Genomic DNA, 22,885 nt, shown 5'->3' on the forward strand with positions numbered 1-22,885 from the left:
CCTTCCCCACCCCATGCACACACATACTGAACTTAGGGAGGGGTCTTTCCAAGGGGAGGCTTCCCACCCGCAAATGCAAGCACCCTTTTCTTTCCGCGGACAGGAGAGGGGGGGCACCTTCTTCACTTACTAAGGGTCGTTGGTGAAGCGGGGGCTCCGCGGGGGCTGGTAGCCGTACAGGTGACAGTAGAGCACGTCGAAGCAGAAGCAGCACATCTCGGCCGACACCACCATCTTCCTGCAGCCGCCGGGCCCGACCCCGGGCGAGGAGAGGAGCGAGGCGGCGGCCGGCGCGGAGAGGCCTCCTGGTCCCGCGCCGCAGCTGGGCGGCAGCGGCGGGGAGAGGGCGCAGCCGGGGGAGCCCCCCGCCAGCCCCCCGAGGCCGTTGAGGCGGGGGGCGCCCCCCGGCAGCGCAGGAAGGGACCCCGGCTCGCCGCAGCCTCCCCCGGACGCCGCCGCCGCCCCGCCGCAGTGCGAGCTGCTGCCGCCGCCGCCGCTGCCCGGGCCGGCCGAGCCCGACGGAGGGGAGCTGGAGAGCTTCTGCTTCTTCACCCCGCAGCAACCCGCCGCCATCTTGGAGCCGTCTCCCCCCACGCAGCGCTTCCGACCCATGGCGGGGGGGCCGCTCCGCCGGCCGGGGGACGTGCGCCCGCCCGCCCCGCCTCCGCCTCCGCCTCCTGCCGGGCCCGCTCCGCCTGCAGCCGGGGAGGAGGGGAGGCGGGCAGGAGGGAGAGGAAGGGGCGAGCGGAGGGGGAGAGAGAAGAAGGGAATGCGAGGAGGCAGGAGAGGGATGGGGGGAAGAGATGGGGGGATGAGGAGAAGAAAGAGAAGAGGGGGAGATGCGGGGAAGTGGGGATGTGAGAAGGGAAGGAAGAAAGCGGGGAGGAAAGGGAGAATGTGAGAAGGCAGGAAAGGGAGAGAGAGAAAGAGAGGGATGTGCGGGAAAGAGTAGAGGGGACGCGGGAAAGGAAGGGCGAAGGACGTGAGCGAGAAAGGGATGTGGGAAAGGAGGGGATCGAAGGGAGGAGGAAGGGGGATGTGGGGGCAGCAGATGAAGAAAGAAATGTGGGGAAGGAGGAATGAAAGAGATGGATGGGGGGAATGTGAGGAGAAGCGGAAGATGGGAAATGGAAAGGTAAAGATGAAGGAGCGGTGTGCGGGGAAGACGCGGCAGAAGAAGGAGCGAGGGACGATTGAATGGAAGGAGGGAGGGAGAGAAGAAGGACCCAGGGAATAATGGCCGAGCAACAAGGATGAAGGGAAAGGGATGTGGAGGAGAACGGAGGGAGGAGATGTGTTGGGAAATTTAAAACAACGACAACGTGGGAAGGGGGGGGCGTTGATGTACACAGTGGGGAAAAGAAGGGGTATAACGAGAGAAAAAAGAAAGAGCAACATTAGTAGCCTCCCCCTTGTCCCATTTTGACAATCCCCTCCATATACCGTATTTCCCCCTCCCGCACTCCACGTTCGTTTCCCAGTGTCAGCAAAGTCTTTATAGCCTCAGCTTACGACGGTGTTTGGTTTGGGCTTTTTTTTTCTTTTCGTTTTAATTGCATTATTAAAAACACACAAAAACCAGGTATACTGTCTGTAAGGTTGAAGTTCAGCCTGCCTCCCAACCACCCCTCCCTTCGGAGAGAGCTGAAAAATGCCCTACTAAATAATTCACATGACCTGAGTTGGCTTAGAGAAGGAAGGCGAAATATATAAGTCTGAGTCAGCAAGCCAGAGCCTGGGAGGATCCTGTTTTTTTAAACACCATCAACCCCCCCAAAAAACAGCAACGTGCAAGCTGCTACCTGCCGTTGGCTACCTTATGACTGTGATCTATTTGGTGGGAAGGGTTCGCCCATGGCTCCCAAAAACACCACCAGAGAGAAGGACATCCTTTACAAGCAAGGTGAATGAGGCAGCCCAAGAAGTGCATACATTTTTTTTCATTGGTTTTAGAATGATACATATAGACAAGCAAAATAAAATAATTATTTGGAACTGTTCTTCCTTCCTCTCTCCCCACCCCACCCCAGCTTTTAATATCGCCCATTGACACTTAACAGTTAAGTAAATAAGACAATCCTATGTATACTTAGTGGGGGAAAGTAATAGCTGCCTTTGAGGCTTCTTCCTAAGAGCAAATGGACAGTGAACAACATCCTCCATGTTCAAATCCTGTAGTTTCCCACAAGAGCCATAGGAAGCTTGACTATTTTAAAACCAGGCCAGTGACATGAGTGTGAGATATAGGGTGTATTTTTATATATCTGAGCCTTGAAGCAGGGGGGGTTAATCTAGTGTAGCAAGATGTCATTATGTTCAGGGAATGGCCTTTAAGGCAGATCATACCACCTCTGCAGCTTCATCATGCATTGCTAGAGCAACTTATTTTAAAGCCACTCACAACCCCTTTTGATTAATTGATATATTACAATACTTCAGCACACAGTGATCAGGTTCAGTTCAAATCCAGAGTGCTGTTTTCGTTATGGCAGGCTGATCTACATCCACACTATACACTTAAAGCTATACACTATACACTTATATATTGCTTTACCAGTCATGGAGAATCCTGGGGGTTGCAGTTTGTTAAGGGTGCTGGGAACTGTAGGTCTGTGATGTCAGCATGCTGAACATACTACAGTTCCCAGGATTCTTTGTGCAAAGACTTGATGGTAAAAGTTGTTTAACAGTGCTTTAAATGTATGGTGATGCAAGACTAGCCCTCCAGGAAGCTCTCGAGCAGAGTATTTAAGGCAGCAGCTCTCTTTGCTTTTTTGTCCACCTGCCGTTCTGTTCCTCTACCTGTAGCTGGGATGGGGCAGCACTAGCTCCACCTCAGTATGCCTCTGAAGCACTGCCACTGAGAATGCAAGTGGGGAAAGTACTCTTGTGCTCAAGGTTCTGCTTGTGGGCTTCCCATAAGCATCTGATTGGCCACTGTGAGAACCAAATTCAAGATTAGAGTTATTGGCCTCATCCAGTTGGGCTCTTGTGATGTGAACCTTGGAGGTTCTCTCCTTGTCCTGTGCTTGGTGATGTCAGTCTCTTTTTTGTCTCCATTCACCTGTGTCCCAGTTTGCAGCTTGCTTTTACTATCCCACAGAATTCAGGGGGGTTAAATGATAACTCCCAACTGCTCTACATAGCATTCAGCATTCTGGCCACACTAAATTGGGTGGACTGCTTCCTGAGATCAACATTGTTAGGGCACTAGCTGTAAAAGGGAGCAGAGGCGTAGAACTCATTAAGCGTCAAGATAGATATGTGGTGACCTTACAGAAACAGTGACTGTGATCTTAGAATACTTTAAACAATTATGAATGATATACTCCAACTGAACATGATTAATCATTTTAGGGTCCTTAACAACTCTTCTGTATATAGAAGGCATTTTTTATTTTCATTTTTAGGATGCATAGTGACAAAAATAGAATAGCGATTCGTGCAGTAAGAAAATAGTACATCTCTTGTTTGTTGATGGTTTCTCACCTTGGTATTTTTAAAAAACACGTTCTCCTGAGGTTCTTTTCTCTCAGAGGAGGATAAAAGCACCAAGGGGAACAAACAACAGATAATGAAAGGTTCTGTAGTCCTTTCCCACAAGCTTATGCTTATGCTTTTTAAAAAAAAAAAACACCACCCACTCACTCCTCTTGTTATATGATTGAGGAAGGTCAATGTGTAAACATCCAGATCTGCTGCCGTAAAATCTAGTTTGTTCCTAAGAGACCTCTCAGAATTTGAAAAACTAAGGCTTTGATGATATAACCAGTGTGCCTGGAAGTCAGCCACACTGAACTCAGTAGGACTTATTTCTGCGTAGAGATGCCTAGGATTGTGTAGTAGTAGTAGTTGTAGTAGTTGTAGTAGTAGTAGTAGTAGTAGTAGTAGTTTTATTATTATTTGTACCCCACCCATCTGACTGGGTTGCCCCAGCCACTGTGGGCAGCTTCCAACAAATATAAAGCATAATAAAACATCAAACATTAAAACCTTCCCTATATAGGGCTGCCTTCAGATGTCTTCTAAAAGCTGTATAGTTATTTATCTCATTGACAATTGGTGGGAAGGCGTTCCACAGGGTAGGTGCCACTCCCGAGAAGGCCCTCTACCTGGTTCCCTGTAACTTTTCACCAGAACTGCCAGAAGGCCCTCAAAGCTGGACCTCAGTGTCCAGGCTGAATGATGGGAGTGGGGATGCTCCTTCAGGTATACTGGGCCAAGGCCATCTAGGGCTTTAAAGGTCAACACCAACACTTTGAATTGTGCTCAGAAACATACTGGAAGCTGATGTAGCTCCTTTAGGACTGGAGTTATATGGTCCCCGCATCCACTCCCAGTCACTAGTCTAGCTGCTGCATAATAGATTATTTGTAGTTTCTGAGTCACCTTCAAAGGTTGCCCCCCATAAAGCATAGTGCAGTACTCCAAGCAAGAGTTAACCAGTGCATGTACCACTCTGGCGAGACAGTGTGCAGGCAGGTAGGACCTAAGCTGCTGTAATAATGCAGCAGAGTTGGAAATATTGTTTTTCTTTTTTTGCAATAACAACTTTTATTTTTCTTTCTTTTTAATTTACCCAGAGACCCTCCAAAATACATTATGAAAGCCTGTATTCGTGTACATACACCACAACTTATAACAGTGTATGTCTATAATACATGTACTTATTAAGTGATCCAGAAGATAGTATAAAGTATTTGAAACTGGTTTTTGGTTTTCTGGATAATTTGTAAATGAAATGAAGCTCTACCATTCTCCTGCAAAGGTAGCAAACAGCAAAGTAGTAAAACCAGTGCTTTTTTCTGGTGGTACTCAACGAAACGCAGTACCGGCACCTTCCCCCCATCCAAGGTGAATTGTACCCCATTTTCTTTGACTGGCTCACTTCCATCCTAAGGAAGTGTTAATACAGTATCTATCAGTTTAACAAATTGTGAATCATTCCCAGCTGAAACTGCCTTGGGGGAGCAAATCTGGGCAGCTGTTTCAACAAAGCACACAAGTGCTACATAATGATTGAAGAGAACAAGAAGATGCATCATGTAAGAGCAACAGGGGGTGGGGAGACAAAATGTAATTATCCAAACTGGAATATTGCCCCAAAAGTATCTCAAAGGAACTGTGTCAGTCACAGTGAGCCTAAACTGCAGAGTGTTTGTCAAGATACACCTTTGGCATGACAGCGCTCTAATAGGAGCCTGAGCACCTATGTCATCAGAGGAGGATGCTGGGGCAGAAATCCAAGGGTTCTCTCAGCATAGCTATCTGGCTTACTACATTTAGGAATAAAACACACTGACCTCTAAACAGTGCCAGTACCAGGCTATTTTGTGCCCTTGGCAAGGGTAACTACTTGCACCCCCCCCCGAAACAAATTGCTAACTTCAGTTTTCAAAAAACCAATGTCTTGTAGAAAAAAATAAAAAGCAATTCTAATGAATGAGTGACTTCAAAAATGATAAAATCCTTCAAAAATATAAGTAAAATGTTATCAGAAATTTATAAAACAAAACTATGCCCCTCAAAGGTCAGTCCTGTGCCCCTCTGAGGTCTGTGCCCTGGGCGGCTGCCTAGTTGGCCTAATGAAAGCACTGGCCCTCTGTAAAGCAACCCCTGCAGTAGGACCATTAAATCCAGAGATAAAAATTGCCTAAGTGCATCCCACCACTACCATGAGACTGAGCACAGAAGGAACATTCCACCCACTAAACTTGAACCTAACTTCTGGATGGGATTTCCTCCCACTCAAGTGCTGAGCTAACATAGCTCAGTTACAGGCACACCAACTCCTAGGGCCAGAGGTGTCTTCACCCCCCTCAAAATCTGCTGGCAGGGGGCTAGGCCCCCTCAATTTTGAGGGGGTATAGGAACCCAAGCATGGAGTCAAACATGGCATGTTTCAGTGGCTAGCTTCTGAGCATGAGAGAGGAAGCCACACTGTGCTGGGCTCTGCACTTGACCTCCCCCCAATGATGCAACGTTGAGCACCGCACTGCCCCCCCCCCCAATCTTGGGTGCAAGACAGCGCCTCTGTCCAGGAATTCTTAGAGACCAAATATGGCCTCTTTTTTCTTTGAAATTATGAAATTGAGGTCGTGAGTGTAAGAACAGTAGCAAACAACCCTATATATTGAACACATTAAATGTAAAGAACATGGTCTACACCATGTGTAGTCAACATTTTTATACCTACTGCCTACTAATGCGTCTTTCTTGATGGTAAAATTTCCTTACTGCCCACTAGTGCTTGATGGAAGGAGGATTCAGCTTGTGCTGTAGAGCCCCCTACCGCCCACCTAGAATCCTGAAACGCCCACTAGTGTGTGGTAGGGACCAGGTTGACAACTCCTGGTCTACACAATGCTCAGCACTTTAAAATCCTATTGATTTCAGTGGACCATGGGTAACTTTCCCATTGATATCATTGGCAACCTCAAAGAGCTTAAGGTTGTTTAGATCGTTTCTGTTAACTGTTAAATCAGAGGTAGGGACCAGCAGGCCAGATCTTCGTCTCCCCTTGCTCTGCATGCCAACTTTGGCAGGTGGTGGGGAGGCATGTTCCTCAAAGGAAACATGCTGGTGAATCAGCACCTAGCAGGATAGAATTCTCTGCTCATCAGCTGATGGATAGAGGGTTCAGCCCTGCTCTGTGAAGGAGTCTGCTTCACCAACATTATCCCTCAGCAGGATGGACCTTCACCCATCCTGTCACCCAGTGGCATCAACTGATGAACAGGTGGGCATCATTTGGGGGAAATGACATTGCTGCCAAACTGGGTGGGAATTGGATAGAAACTGATATAAACAATCTCTCTAAATATTTAACGGTGGTTATTTCTATCAGTTTCTACCCTTCTCCACATGCCTAATAAGAGTCCGAGGAAAAAATAAATATATAAAAAAACATTTTATGTAACACTGCAATATTATCTGTGTCTACCCAAAGATAAGCCCCGATGGGACTAATTTCCAGATAAGTGTTTATGGGATCACAGCCTAAAGGCATATATAAAAAAAGATTCAGGTTATTCCAAATGTTTTGTTGAGTATTTGTTTTTCTTAAAGATTTCTACATTGGCCTTCCGCAGAGTTTACAGAGCAGTTTACAAAAACAATATACAACTTGGCTTTACGCAGAGGGGATCCATTAAAACTAATGAACAAGAACTTTTAATTTCAACAGGTCCTCTCTCAGCAAAACTTCAGCTGAGTATTACCAGTGTGTTTTTTTAAAAAATGTCATTGCTATTTCAACTCTTTGCATTGTTCGTTAAATGTCAAAATGGGCTGTCACATGGAAGACGGAGCAAGCTTGTTTTCTCCTGTTCCCAAACCAATGGATTCAAGTTACAAGAAGTACTGATGGTAAGAGCTATTTGACAGTAGAATGGATTCCCTTGGGAGGTTGTGGACTCTCCTTCATTGGAAGTTTTTAAGCAAAGGTTGGATGGCCATCTGTCATGGATGCTTTAGTCAAGATTCTTGCCTACCATGTTACATACCACCCAACAATTGTCTGATGAAAATAGGGACATCAATGACAATGATAATGATAAATAAAAATAAAAATAATACCCCACCCATCTGACTGGGTTGTCCCAGCCACTCTGGGTGGCTTCCAACATATATAAAAACTTAATAAAATTCCCCTATATAGGGCCGCTTTCAGAAGTCTTCTAAAGATGGTATAGTTACTTATCTCCTTGGCTCTGATGTTGCATAACTCCATACCCTCTAACATTTCTCCAACAAAAATAGTGACGTCCTAAGGAAAGGCGGGACATTACAGGATCAAATCAGAAACTAGGGCACCTTCTGTAAATCTGGGTCTGTCCCTGAAAAATAGGGACATTTGAAGGGTTTGCATGTTAAAGTCCTTATAAAACAACAACAACAGTGACTTAAATTGTGACCACAAAATAATGGAAACTTATGGAAATTCAAGCCTCCCAAACAGCAGTAATATCCAGTTCAACCTAAAGCTGGAAAGCAACTGCTCACTCATTATTATTATTATTATTTTTGCAAAGTGGCTTTCAATTCACCTGGTTATTTATGACATTAAGATAATCCGATGGATGACAGGTAACAGGTGCAATGGCAGCTGTGAAAATATTTGGTTTCCTCCTGCTGTCACAGTGATCTATGTGACAGCCTATTTCAGCACAAGCCACACACCACCTTTGCTCCAGGTGTTTCCTTTCTTGTTGCATCTGCCTCAGGCTCTTTAGAAATCAGATAGACCTGTGCTGAAGAAACAGGAGAGAATGTCTTGGTAGGACAGTCAACCTAGTACAGTGGTAAAGGTAAAGGGACCCCTGACCATTAGGTCCAGTCGTGGCCAACTCTGGGGTTGCGGCGCTCATCTTGCTTTATTAGCTGAGGGAGCTGGCGTACAGCTTCCGGGTCATGTGGCCAGCATGACTAAGCCGCTTCTGGCAAACCAGAGCAGCGCACGGAAAAGCTGTTTACCTTCCCGCCAGAGCGGTACCTATTGATCTACTGGCACTTTGATGTGCTTTTGAACTGCTAGGTTGGCAGGAGCAGGGACTGGGAGCTCACCCCGTCATGGGGATTCAAACCGCTAACCTTCTGATCGGCAAGCCCTAGGCTCTGTGGTTTAATCCACAGCATCACCCATGTACCTCCTAGTACAGTGGTACCTTGGTTTAAGAATAATTTGGTTTACAAACTCCGTAAAACCGGAAATAGTGTCTTGGTTTGAGAACTTTGCCTTGGTCTAAGAATGGAATCCGAATGGTGGAAGGGCACAGGCGGCAGGAGGCCTCATTAGGGAAAGTGTGCCTCAGTTTAAGAATGGTTTTGGTTAAGAACAGACTTCCGGAATGGATTAAGTTCGTAAACTGAAGTACCACTGTACTGTATTCCCAAACTGAAAAGGCAAAATTGGCAGAGTACTTTCACAGACAGTGGGACATTTTTCTTGGAGAGTTTTCTGTTAAATGTCTAGTGGCTCATCTAGTCCAACCTCCTGCAATGAAGGAATCTTTTGCCCAAAGTAGGGCTCGAACCCACAACCCTAAGTCTGAACATGACTTGAACGCCATAAGGCGAGCAAAGCAAACACATAAAAGAAAATTGTTATAAGTTTGAGTGTGCTAAATGTCTGCATTTAGTAAATGTTGGGATTTAAAACAGGATGTCAGACTTGTTTGTCTTACGATGTGTGTTGTGCGGCAGACATCCCTAACCCTGGTGGATCAACAAGTATGCAATAAGCATAGAAAAGTGTAAAAGGTAATGGAGTCAGATTAATTTTTTGTGAGGTGATGGCTTTGGGATAATGAGTCATTAGCACATCAAAAGAGTGAGGCCTTGGCTGATGTTAGAAAAGGAGGAGAACCTGGGTGGAACAGTGTGATGCAAGCTGACAGGAGAAAGGAAGAGGAGTGGCATAGGGTGGGTTGCCGATGCCTGGAGCAGGCAGGCCACCATCAGAGTGACTGCCCAACTAAAGCCAAGCAGGGCTGAGCTGCGCTGCGCTGCCTGCCTGTCTATGCAGGGGTTGAGCCTGGCTGGCCGATGCAGCCATTGGCAGGAGAATGCCCCTGATGGCCGCAGTGAGGAGCGCCAGGCCGGGCTGCACCGGGGATCACCCCAGCCCTCTATCTGTGCCCATTCACCGTGGGCCTGGGTTTCTCGTGCCATTGTCCAGGGACCACAGCCTGCAAGGAGCAAGCTTCGCTGGGGTGGGGCAGGGATCCCTGCAGAAGCTATGAAAAAGGCAACTTCCACGATAGCAATCATTAGGAAAAGAACTGAAAATAAAACTGCCACTATCAAAATGGCATAAAATTATACAAACCTAGATTTGTATATTGCCATAGTTCAAGAAGTGAAAATCTGGGCATGAAAGTTGTTGAGCTAAAAAGAAGAAGTTGTTGTTGTTTTTTTAGCTATTTCCCCAGAAATTTGCCAAAAAGGCAACATTTCCAATATGGGCTGCTATACACCCGGGTTTTACCAGACATCTTAAACGGTTGCCAAAAATTCCACCTGGGCACCCAGATGTATGGCAGCCCTGAGAAATCTACATGGTGCAACTGCATTTGCAGTACTGTGGGCAGTTCTGGTCACCTTACCTCAAAAAAAGGAAATTGTAGAGTTGGAAAGGTTTCAGAAAATGATAACCATCATGGTCAAGGCAATGGAAGAACTCCCATATGGGGAAAGCTTGCAGCTTTGGAGACTTGTTGGTTTAGAGCAGAGCTTTCCAAACTGCGACACATTAGTGTATCGGCTGCCGTGTAAATATGTCATGTGGTCGCTCTTATAAGGGGTTAGTTTAACCTCCGGTTTGCTAGTAAAACTGAATTACTGTGTCATGAATTACTGTGTCATGAAATGATGCATGTCTGAAAAGTGTGTCACCAACATAAAAAGTCTGGAAAGCTCTCGTTTAGAGAAAAGGAGAGCTAGAAGTGACCTGATAGAAGTGTATAATTTGGCACATGTATGGTGTAGGTAGAGAACAGTTTTTCTCCCTCTCTCATGACACCAGAATTTAGGGACATTTGATGACGCTGGATGCTAGAGGATTCAGGACGGATTAAAAAAAGGACTTCTTCACACAGCACATTGTTTAGCTATGGGATTCACTCCCACAAGAGGCAGTGACGACCATCCACTTGGATGGCTTTAAAAGAGGATGAGGCAAATTCATGGAGGAGAAGGCCATCAATGGCTACTAACCCCGAGGATATGTTCTGCACCACAGCTGCAGGCAGGCCTGTACAGAGGTGGGGCAGCAGGGTACACTTACCCTGAGCCTCAGAGGGCAAAGCTGGCCAAGGACTCCTGGCAGGGATTGGCTGCTTTCTGTTTGAGTTTATAGTTTTATTCTAACAAGACTCCTGCCTTGGGCCTCAGACAAGCTCTGCATGAGCCTGATGGGAGGTTGTAATGTTCTGAATACAGTCATACCTCGGGTTACAGACGCTCCAGGTTGTGTGTTTTTTGGAGTTGCAGACTGCTGAAACCCAGAAGTACTGGAACGGATTACTTCAGGGTTTTGGTGGTCACGCATGCACAGAAGCGCTAAATCGTGCTTTGCGCATGCGCAGAAGCACCAAATTGCAACCCGTGCTTATGCAGACATGCATCCCACACGGATCATGTTCGCAACCTGAGTGTCCACTGTACTAGTTGTTCAAAACTGGAAGTGAGGAGAGTGCTGGTGCACTTACATCCTGCTTGTGAGCTTCTAAGAGGCTATCTGGTTGGACACTGTAAGAACAGGACGCAGGGCTAGGTGGGCCACCGGCCTGATCCAGCAGGCTCTTTTTATGTTCTTATGTCTTTACTTTTACCATTGCTAGCACCACTGCAAAATATTTTAGTACAGAGATGGGGAATCTGTTTTGTCTCTCAGGTGTTATTGAGCTGCAGCTCCCATCAGCACCAGTGAGTACAGTATGGTTAAATGATCAAGGATGGTTATCTAATGGTAGGACCAGTCCTGACAATGAATGAGAGAACCTGAGCTCACTGGGTGTTCCACCTACGCTTTAGACTACAGCAGGGGTGGGGAACCTGTAGCTCTCCAGATGTTGCTGGACTACAACTCCCATCACTCGTGACCATTGGTCATGTTGGCTCAGGGAGCTGGAGCCAAACAACAACTGGAGGGCCACTGTTTCACCATCCCTGCAGTAGGGCATCCATTTGGAAGGAAAACAATCTACAGTGGTATCTTGGGTTACAGATGCTTCAGGTTACAGACTCTGCTAACCCAGAAATAGTACCTCGGGTTAAGAACTTTGCTTCAGGATGAGAACAGAAACCGCATGGCAGCGGTGGGAGACCCCATTAGCTGAAGTGGTACTTCAGGTTAAGAACAGTTTCAGGTTATGAATGAACCTCCAGAACGAATTAAGTTCTTAACCCGAGGTACCACTGTATTCAAGACTGGCTATATATACAACCACATCTACCTAATTCAGAAGAGATCGTCTACTGAAAAAAAAAAGACTCTGCTTTTTGTCCTCTGAAATCTATCCACTCTGAAAACCTGCCACATTTTTATGAGTCTCTAGCTTCAGGTAAATTATTAGGATATACTGTTAACTGTTTTGTTGCCTGGATGTTTCTTATTTTATGACCTCATGATGACTCCTTTGGTTTCTCCATCTATATAATGTCTTTCTATTCCACTTGTTTTTGCATATTTTCTATCCTCACCCCCCCCCCTGCAAACAGTCACCTCTCCTGATTAGCTAGCAACTTTGCTTGTGCATCGGAAGATGTATGTAAAGCATGAAGTCAGCATGAATATCAAGTCACATCTCTTTAAAGCAATGAACAAAAGGCCAGCTCTGCACGGGGGATAAACGAACTTAATTTATACCCAATTTGTCCAGTCACATGTGAGTCACAAGTGGCAAATGCAGCAGTTTATCTTGCTGCACTGCAGGTTAGCAGCTCCACAGATCACCTTAGATTCACCCCAAGACCCATTTTGTGCTGCAAAATAACAAGGTGTCTGGAACTGACACTTGGCTATATAAAAAATGAAATAAAAAGGGGAAATTGCCTAAGGATTGGAAATAGATGTCTCTGAAGTAAAGAGGCAAAGTCTTGTTAAGGCTGTAATTCTGGGGAGAAATGAGACTTCAGATAGAGTACTGTATTGCATTCAATACAATTCAAAGGCTACATCCAAGTGACATTTTCGTTAAAAAGAGAGAGACCTATTTAGTGCCAAGATTGAAAGGAAAAGGGCACACACAAACACACCAACTTTTATGAAGGGCAGAGAGAACTCTTAAATTACATTTCTGGGTGTACAGTATTCTGTATTGTTTCCCCATAATCACTTCCTGCACAGCACAAATGTATTTTGTGGGATAACCATCATCATATAACCAACATGCTTAAGTCTAACTAATGCATGAAGGGGTTAAGACCATAGAGTAAGCTGTCATGCCAGGCTTAGCTCACCTTAAGTGGGACTAGTTAATCAAGTCTCTCCTCCCTCCACCTACAGTCTACCTGAAAAGCTCAGCATGTGAGGAGGTCTGAATTGATTGCTCCAGCTCAGCTGCATGGCTCTCACAAGCCTCTCTTCAGTTCCTAGACTTTCACCACTTTGAAACTAAGCCAAGTTTTACTGTCTGTTCAACTTTCCTGACTGGTGTTTGGGAAAGCACATATGCCTGACCTTTGAAGAGTTTGTATGTAAACCAATTTTTAACTTACCAAACATGTGGTCTTTTTTATGCTGGGGGAAGAGGGAAAGACATATTTTAAACCTATATTTTCATGCTTTACTTTGCTGCATATTCTGTGTTTTAAAATCTCTGCTGGGGTTCTCTCACCATAGAGTACTTGCCCCCAACTTGGATCTTGGCATCCAGAATTCTCCTTTCTGTATATACCTATTTTTCCATGAACCAACATGTATTTCCAACAGGACCTACAGAATAGTCTGCACAGTGGTTCAGTATGCATCCTTGTCTCCGATTTTAAGGACTGAAGCAATAAGACTTTACCCACCACTCCCAGCTTATTGCTTCAGTCCTTAAAATCAGAGACAAGTGGTGAGTAAAGCATCCAAAAGGCCCATCCAAGCATGAGATCAATAAGCAAACTATCCTACCCTTTTCTCTTTGGTCCCATTGCTTTCTATCTCTCTGGATAGATGATAGATAGATAGATAGATAGATAGATAGATAGATAGATAGATGATAGATAGATAGAGTGAACTGCCCTGGGATCTTCATTCACCCTTTATTTTATTTTATTCAATTAACTAATGGTAATTGTGCAGGTTTCCTTCATGTGGCAAGAACTTGGCTATAATTATTCTGAACGTTTATTATTTATTATTTATACTCAGTGGTTATATATTTTTGTGTATGATTTTATTTATATTTTCTGGAAAGTTGATCCATTCTCTATGCATTTGGACACCTCACAATAAACTGTGTCATATTTGGCAGGGTGGTTCCTGAAAATGAGGGGCAGGCTTTACTGCTTAAGTTTGATTTACATTAGATACCATTTTGAATCAAGATGGTGGACCAAACCTGTCAAAAGTACACTGATTTGGTCACCTCTTAAGATATTGCCAAATTTTTCCAGAGATCAAGGAGCCAGTTTTGGCTTATGTTTCAGCTCCCTGTTGTTGTTTTTTACCCTGAACTGTTTCTGGACATTGTCTTTCAGGTTGGCCTTGTGTTTTTCCTTTAAAGCGTGACCTTGCTTTTTGGATTGCACCTGTGAGTTATGGCTACTAGATTTCATCTGAAGCAGGACAGGAATCAAATTATTCATGATGGTTGCTGAGTTTGAGGAGGAAACTTTTGCCTGTGTTTGGCTATAATTGGATGCAGTGCTATTTTTTATAGAAAAAGAGGTGCCAGAACTCACCATGAACGTCTCCCTTGTCCTCTTATAATGGCAATGGTGCGCACCTGAGATGTGATGGAACTGAGTTCTAGTGAGTTCTGGCTGAAAAAGAAGCCCTGATTCGAGGTCTTTTGGCAGTCAGAACCTTAAAAAAGCTACGCTGATGTAGACACCTCTTAACATAGTGTGGCTACTCTCACTGGAGGAATCATTTTTCTTATGGAGGAGTAGGCTGTGTCAATGGGCACTGAGACAGAACAGCAGAAGGAAGCAGATAAATAAGGTCATGACTGTTGACACCCTTTCTTTCGTTATAAAGATCACTTTGTACACTACACCCATCCACTACTGCACATTGCAGAAAGCTTTTTACTACCTGATGGAATTAATTCTTTCGGCAATGGCATGTTCTCAATAGATTAAAACAGCATGAGGGCGATAGACTATATAGAAACAAAAACAGGATTGTCATACAGCTTGTATTAAACAATACAACATGTGCCTCAGCAGTTGCACTGTGCCAAGTGGCAGGATGTACATGCCACACATCTGAACGATACCAGTATAGCATGCAGAGAGCTGGAATTTTCATTCTGATTGGAACGTTTTCTATTTGCAGAGGCAGTTGGGCTTTATTTCTTTCTTTCTAATGTGGGGAAAAAAACAGATCTACATCCCTCAGCATTTTGTCATTTCCTTTCCACTGCATCCTGCTTTTCATGTAAGATACACAGCCTCCACCCACCCCTACCCCTCTGTAATTCCACTGCAGAATGTTGGCAAACCAGTCCGTCAACTGCTAGTTCTACAAGGCCCAGCTCAACCAGAACAGCTGCTTTTTGCTGGTGCTTTGAAACATCATGTTAAAATATTTAAAAAGCAGCCTGTGAAGTAGACATTATGTTATCCATTAATATGGAACATCACACACACACACACACACACACACACACACACACTCCTTGGCCATGCTATAGATATTTTTACCCTAGAACACTCGCACATGAATTTAAGATCATCCTACCCAAATGCCACTGTCATCACTTTCAACTGATATTTGGGCCCTTTTCAGTCATGTGAAGGCTAAAAGTGTAGAGGGCTGGGAGTGCACATACAAGTCTCACCTCTTATGGATGCTTTAGCTGAGATTCCTGCGTTGCAGGGGGTTGGACTAGATGATCCTTGGGTCCCTACCAATTCTAAGATTCCTATTATTAAAATTATTATTAAGATTCTAATGTCCTCACATGTGTGAGCTCCTCTCAGAGACCTTCATGCGTTGAATGCAAAAGTCTGAATGGATTTGACTGAATGTGCTTTGAAGCTTCTGTGCGATCAGGAAGCTCGGTAAGGATCATGTGCAGGCTTGTAAGCATATTCAGCTGAACATGTAAACCGCATAATAGGCAGGACTTATTTTCCAGCCGGAACTCACAGGAACTCAGTTCTAAGCACCTCTCAGGTGGGCGCCATGGGCATTCTAAGAGAACAAGGGAGGTGTCAGCTGTGAGTTCCGGCACCTCTTTTTTTCTAGCCAAAGTCACATCATGTGCTGCTGCACTAAAGGGCACATAAGCAAGTTGCTGGTGACTTTGTTGCACAACAGATTGCACAGTTGGTTTTCCAAGGAGTTTCTGCAAATGCAACAGTTGCATTGGATTTCACCTGTCTATTTGTGCAAGAGCCCTTGTGGCAGCAGACGGAGAACACTGGATGCAGACCATTGTGAACTCATTTGGAATAGATTTTTATTTTTTTATTTTTTACCCAAGAAGCTTTCGGAAAGACCAGATTTCACACTGTGTTGAGGACTGTGTCATTTTTTTCTGCCTCTGGCACTCAGATGATTCAAGCCACCCCTCCTTTATGCACTTAGCAAACCGCCGAAACCTTAATTAAGCTCTGTTACATCAAAAGGAACCTAGAAACTTACTACCTTTTAATTTGTTATCTAAAACTCCTGTTTGCTTGACAGACCAAAGTGTGGGGGAATTTTAATGAACGATACATCATGGAAGGGATACAATATGTTACAAGGGACAGATGTTAATAGCTAGTTTTTATCTTCCCTGCCTTACTCATTATTCCACACTCCTTGGAAACTTTATTAACTGGCTTGGGAAACTTGATTAACTGCTGCCCTTGCTGGTTTATTGATGTAAAGGAGCTCTCCCTACATTCCCTCATATCTTATCACCAGCGCGGTCTTGTTTAGACAGTGCATGCTAGTTCAAGTATGAAGACATTTCCCTTCCTCCCCAATTAGCCAAAGGCTGGAAGGAGAAGGGGGAGTGTTGCTGCACACACTCCAATTGCCTTATTCTGCTCTTAGTCCGGCTGACACAGAAGGCAATACTGTATATACTTTTCATTTAAAAATGTGTTCCCAAAAGTTCTGGTAGCCAAATTGAGGCCAACATGACCTTGGGGTTCAACTTCTCCACTTGTGGAGACAAGGCTGTGGTTTCTTTCACGCAGGGTGGAGGGTGATCTTCCTGGAGAATGAGCTGAAGAGGGAAGGATGAACCCAGGAAGATTACTTAGGAAGATTGGTAGTTCCATTTGTGTTTTGCAAGCTGGTCTCCGACTGTAATAAATTATTATTATTATTATTATTATTATTATTATTATTATTATTATATCTTAGGAAGATTACCTACCCTCCAGAAATTTTTGCTTGAATAGAAGCTGAAAGAGGTGTGTGTGTGTGTGTGTGTGTGTGTGTGTGTGTGTGTACTGTGAGTGTCTTCTGGGTGTCATACCAACTTTTGACTTGGCATAGCCGTGGTGGGCATTGTCTATTGTCTTAGTGATCATGCCCACCATAGCATGCAGCCTCCCAGTGGCGTAGCGTGGGGGGTGCAGGGGGGGCGGCCGCACCGGGCGCAACATCTGGGGGTTAGGGTTAGGGGGCGCAAATCCACGGGTTAGGGGGCGCAAATCCATGGGCTAGGGGGCGCAAATTACTTGCCTTGCCCCAGGTGCTGACAACCCACGCTACGCCACTGCAGCCTCCCAAAGGTTGGCTAAGAAGAAATGTGGCTCTTGGGCAGGGGTGCTAACTCCTAGGGGCTGTGGTGACTTTAGTATTTGTATTTGATGGGGCTGTGTCCTGCCCACTCCCCCCCCCCAAAGTTGATGTGCAGCCTCTTGCTGCAACCTCCATGAGGCATGTCAGGCCACTGGTGTGAGACCTGAAGTGTGCTTCTGGAAGGACATTGGATCCTCCTTCTCCTTCTCCTGCTACGGAGGGGAAGCAGCCCCTAGCCTGTGACTGTGGCGGTGGCAGGAGGAGGAGCCACCAGCCATGGAAGTGGCATTGTTGCATCTGGGCATTGCGTCTAATGTTTGGGTATCACACACAATGTTGTGACGTCATGCGTAATGCCCAGGTGCAACTTTGTGACAACTTGTACGATGCCAGCCCCCCCCCAATTGGTGCACCATCACTTAGGTCAAAAATGTTCCCCACTTAGTTCCTGTGTTGTTTAGGATGGGGCACTTGTGTGTGTGTGTGTGGGGGGGTGTTGTAGGGATCAAATGAGGACGGGGAGAACCATGCATGCCACCTTGAGTAAGGTGGGCTATAAAAGCTAAAATTAAATACCGCACAGTACATACATCAGTTAAAAACTGGTATTGACAGTTGGGGAATGCCTGGCCTGAAAGGTACAGTTTAAATAAGTTACAGAAATTCACCACTTTGGGTTCTTCTGTATTGCAATGGGAATTCATTCCATAAAGTAGACTAGCAAGGCTACCCATTTGGAATCTGATTTTCCCATCTCATCTACTGCCCCCAAGAATTTTTTTTTAAAAAACTTCTAAGGAAAATATTTAGCCTTCCCTGTGATAAACAGTTATAGGGCTGGCATTTGATTTAGAGTTTGCTGATAACTAGTGGAGAAACAGCATAAAATAGATTCCTGTGGGAGCCCATTTGACATTTGCATGAATAACAGATGAGTCCATTATGATCCTTGCTTATGAAAAGAATGGTGAGTGAATTCATAATGATTAGACATTTAAAATAACATATTATCTAAAAATATGTGTGGTCTGGCATTAAATAACCAGCTGCAGGACTCCGAAGAGAATGAAACGAAATGGCAGGGAGACCAAATAATGCACTTCGTATCAGATCATTTATCACAGCTCCTTTAACTTCTTACTAAACACGCTGGCAAAATTTGTGCAAGCAAGTCTCTGGAATGTACATATATTCAGTGCTTTTTAGAAAAGGGGTACTTAAGGGTACGCAGTACCAACACCTCTTTTTTGGGATTAAAAAGTGTGGCACATATTGTAACAACTTCATGGTGAGTACTGGCACCTATTTTTCTAGGGAAAATAGCACTGCATATATTTATTTTTACTTTAATAGAGGAGTACCCTGGAGGAAAGAAATAAGGCTTATATGGAACATAAAGGCACTAATGTTCAGGGAGTCAATGGCCTGGCTTGCACATCATAGTAAGCCAAATTATGGCTTACTGAGACTGCTAAAATGTTCTGGCTTCTGGAGAGGAGCCCCCCTCCTTTTAGCACAACATGACATTGTACCTAAGCCAAGGTTTGGCTTAGCATATAGGCTGGTTCTACATTGATCTTCTAAAGGTTATAAAATATAACGTTGTAAAACGCTTAATGGCAGTTACCCTTTGCCAGTGGCATGCTGCTCTTCCTGGTGTCACGTTTTCATTAACGTTCTAAACGAAGCTTATAGTATGAACCAAGGTTTGCAGTTCAGGTGTCTGTTCAGGTGTGCCAGTTTACAAATTATTATTATTCGTGAGGGTAGAAACTAGCCTACTGGCAAATGCAAATGCAAAATTTACATTAATTGCTCTGCCCAGTTTTGTCTCTGGCCCTGTCTACAACCAGTATGTGGACCCTGGAAGGTTGCTCAGATAAGAATGTGGCCTCCAGGCCGAAAAGGGTTCAGCACTTGCCATTCCTAGAGACTGGCATCCAGAGGCATATAACCACTGACAGCAGAGTAGGAAGATGAGAGCCATCACTGCCACTGATAGCATAATCCTCCCTGCATTTACCAGATTCCATAAGAGATGGTTATTAAGTGTGGTAATGACATTTGCTCTGGATTGTAGCAGCAAGAACATTGTCTTAAATTTACCACTCCCTAAAGCTTTTGCTATGTATAGTATTACATAAATGCATGCCTATTGCAAATTACTTTCTGCAGTCCCATGTTGAGCCAAGCAAGGTCCGTGATGCACTTCCTGAAGGTACCAAAGGGGAGTCCTTGGAATATTTCCATTAGTAAATAGCTTTTCCTCCTGTGAGGAAATGGATGAAATAGCCAGAGGTACTGGGATTCCTGTGGATTTCATGTCAGTCATAGGGTATGGAAATAGCAGTTAATGATGACACCATTTGATTCCATGCAGATTCCCTACGTGAGACAGTCCTGGCCCTATGGAAAGTATGTTTTTAATTGCTTCAGGGAGTGACATATGACCACTTCTATTTAAAAACTCTGCCTCTGCAACTTTTCTGCAGAGGAAACATCAACGGTCTGCAGTGAAAGCTTTGACCAAAAATAATACAATAAAATACAATGAACACAAATTATAAATGTCATTTGTAAAAGGCCAAACGTATAAAATGCCCAGTGGAAGATAACAGGATAAGATGGAGTCTTGCTGAGAAGTATTTAAGGGAAAGTATTTGGGTAATGATTGTCAAAAGACTAATGGGTTGCTGTTGGAGAAACGGGTAAAGGCAGTTTGGAGGTAGCATTAACAGATTGTGTCAAATGCCAGGCATTGGAGATAAGCACACAAGTCTCTTCATGTATGAGGTCCAGTGCCCTCATCACTTTTTCAATACAGAGGAAGGAATGGGCAGATCTGCCAATCTCTCTTTCCATCAGTTTCACATTTTTCAAATATTAAGTTCAGCTCTCCACATTTCCACATCAGCTTGTGATAATGCAAAGTTCACCTAAACAAACACATTTGCATGGAATCTGGCCTAATATGCACATTTTTACTAAACAATTTCCCCCAATAGAGCACATTTTCATACATTGTTTTCACTAATATACACATTTATATGCACACTTTAGTATGCATGTTTGTACACATTACTTGGCTGCATTGCATACTTCAGAGAAGTGTGAATTGCTCAACCTGTTGGTGAGGGCTACGGGTACTAGGGACATAGCCTTTTCATTGGGGGCCTCACAATTATGGAATTCACTTTCCCATGCATTCTACCAAGCTCCCTCTCTGCCAGTCATTAGACACACTTTAAAAACAACAACCACAAAGCCCTTGAAGATTTATTGGTGTTAGGGTGGCTTATATCAGTGCATGGTTTAATGTGTTCTCGAAGCTACCAGCATGAGTCTGACCAAACTGCGGGAGGCAGTGGAAGACAGGAGTGCCTGGCGTGCTCTGGTCCATGGGGTCACGAAGAGTCGGACGCGACTAAACAACAACAACAACAAGAGGCTTGGTGATGAAATCTTTGCTTTTGGGAGCCTGTGGAAAGCCTGAAAATAGAGTGTTCCAAGGTGTGCTGGGCAGCCACCTGAGGAGCTGCTATATCCCAAGCTGGCCTCACCACTGTTGCGCAATGGCACCAGGTCCATCCCAAGACTGATCTCAGTGCCAGTCTAATCCTCCTGCCCGCAACTTCCTCTGCCACTGTCGCAAGCAGTAGGGCTGTGAATGTGGTTGTGGCCCCAATGCTCTGCAAAACCCCACAGCGGGGTTGGTGAGAAATGCCAGGTTTGTGCCCTAAAGGGATAAGCCAAAGACTTCTTAGGAAAGAAGGCTCTGAGAAGGGGTTTAAAAGAAGACAGAGAAAAGGCACCGTATAAGTGCTCAGGGAAGGAGTCATACAGGACTACAAAGTAGAACTAGGTGAAGTAGCCAGGCCAGGTTAATTATAAATGAGGTGTGACAATTTCTTTATGTTTGAGAGTGCAAGATGATATGTACCTAACCTGGGAGTGAGTCCAATTGAGATCAGTGGGATTTACTTCTGAGTAAACAAGCGTAGGAGATTCACTCCCTTTATCTGGTGATTATCTTTGCCTCTCTCTCACACCCACACTCTCACCCTCTCACAATATGTTCTACTCGTGCCTTCAAACAATATTTGCTGAATTCTGATGCACTAGGGCAGGGGTCAGCAAACATTTTTAGCAGGGGGCCAGTGCACTGTCCCTCAGACCTTGTGGGGGACCAGACTATATATCTTTTTTTTGGGGGGGGGGTGAACGAATTCCTGTGCCCACGAATAACCCAGAGATGCATTTTAAATAAAAGGACACATCCTACTCATGTAAAAACACACTGATTCCTGGACCATCTGTGGGTTGGATTTAGAAGACAATTGGGCCGGATCTGACCCCCGGGCCTTAGTTTGCCTACCCATGCTCTAGGGACTGCAATGTTTGTAATGGAGTTTAAAACTGGCCAACCATGCTGGACGGAAAAATTGCTGCTTAATAACTCCAGAGCTTCCAATACCACTAACCTAAGAAGTATCAAAGCCTGCCTCATATTCATTGGATCCTTTTGGCTGTTTATAGTAATCAAGACATTTGTCTATCAGGATACGATTTGACTTTGTCTCATGGGATGGTAACAGATTGAATAAAGCCATGTGCCCCAAACCTGAAATTATGCTGTATTAGGCAATGCTTTGGCACCCTCTAGTGGTGTGAAATGGCAAGGCTTGGCTTAGCTTCCCTGAAACCCGTCAAAGGCAGTCAATTTGGTAGACGCTCATTCATTTATCTGTATAATAAATCACTGGCATGGATTTCATTTTAAGCTTTGTTAATTTTTTATTTTTTATTTTTTGCACACCAGTGAAAATTAGTGAGTGATTCAACTGTCAGCCTCAATTTTGTGTTTGGAAGTTAACCAAAGGTTAGCCTGGCTAAGGATCCTGGGTAAAATTCCATGCCTGCACCTTATTTGCCATCATACTTACCCCTTGATGCCTTACCCTCTTGCTGGCAAAGCCACTGTGTGACAGGAACCTCACTGACTAAATCACCTGACAAAATGCTGGGTTGTAATAAAGATCACAAGGTAACTGGCAAACAAAAGCTGCTGAGAATCAAGTTTTGAAACCTTAAAACTCCTGCATCAAACTGGAAGTCCTGCAGAAATGCATAAAGAGACCAGTGTCTCAATGAAGCTGCTCTACCAAAACAAGAAGCCACATGCCACAGCAATTGTCCCCAACAAGGCAGTCTATTCAAGAGCACCATCTAAGACAGGGCAAACTTTTTCAGCAGGGGGCCGGGCCACTGTCCATCAGACCTTGTGGGGGGCCGGACTATATTTTGAAAAAAATATATGAATGAATTCCTATGCCCCACAAATAACCCAGAGATGCATTTTAAATAAAAGGACAGATTCTGCTCATGTAAAAACACCAGGCAGGCCCCACAAATAACCCAGAGATGCATTTTAAATAAAAGGACAGATTCTGCTCATGTAAAAACACCAGGCAGGCCCCACAA

At 44.6% G+C, this 22,885-nt stretch overlaps 1 protein-coding gene across 1 annotated transcript in view; it reads right to left on the reverse strand.

Annotated features, from left to right (window-relative positions):
* AMMECR1 (AMMECR nuclear protein 1) overlaps positions 1–22,885 on the reverse strand; it is a 127,289-nt gene that overhangs the window by 93,192 nt on the left and 11,212 nt on the right. Inside the window, exon 2 of the mRNA XM_082208660.1 lies at positions 131–695. Within this exon, the coding sequence (XP_082064786.1) occupies positions 131–695 (565 nt within the window). The remainder of the gene's footprint in view (positions 1–130; positions 696–22,885) is intronic.

The sequence above is a fragment of the Podarcis vaucheri genome, assembly GCF_965113315.1.
Source record: "Podarcis vaucheri genome assembly, chromosome: Z".
NCBI classification, from domain to species: domain Eukaryota; kingdom Metazoa; phylum Chordata; class Lepidosauria; order Squamata; family Lacertidae; genus Podarcis; species Podarcis vaucheri.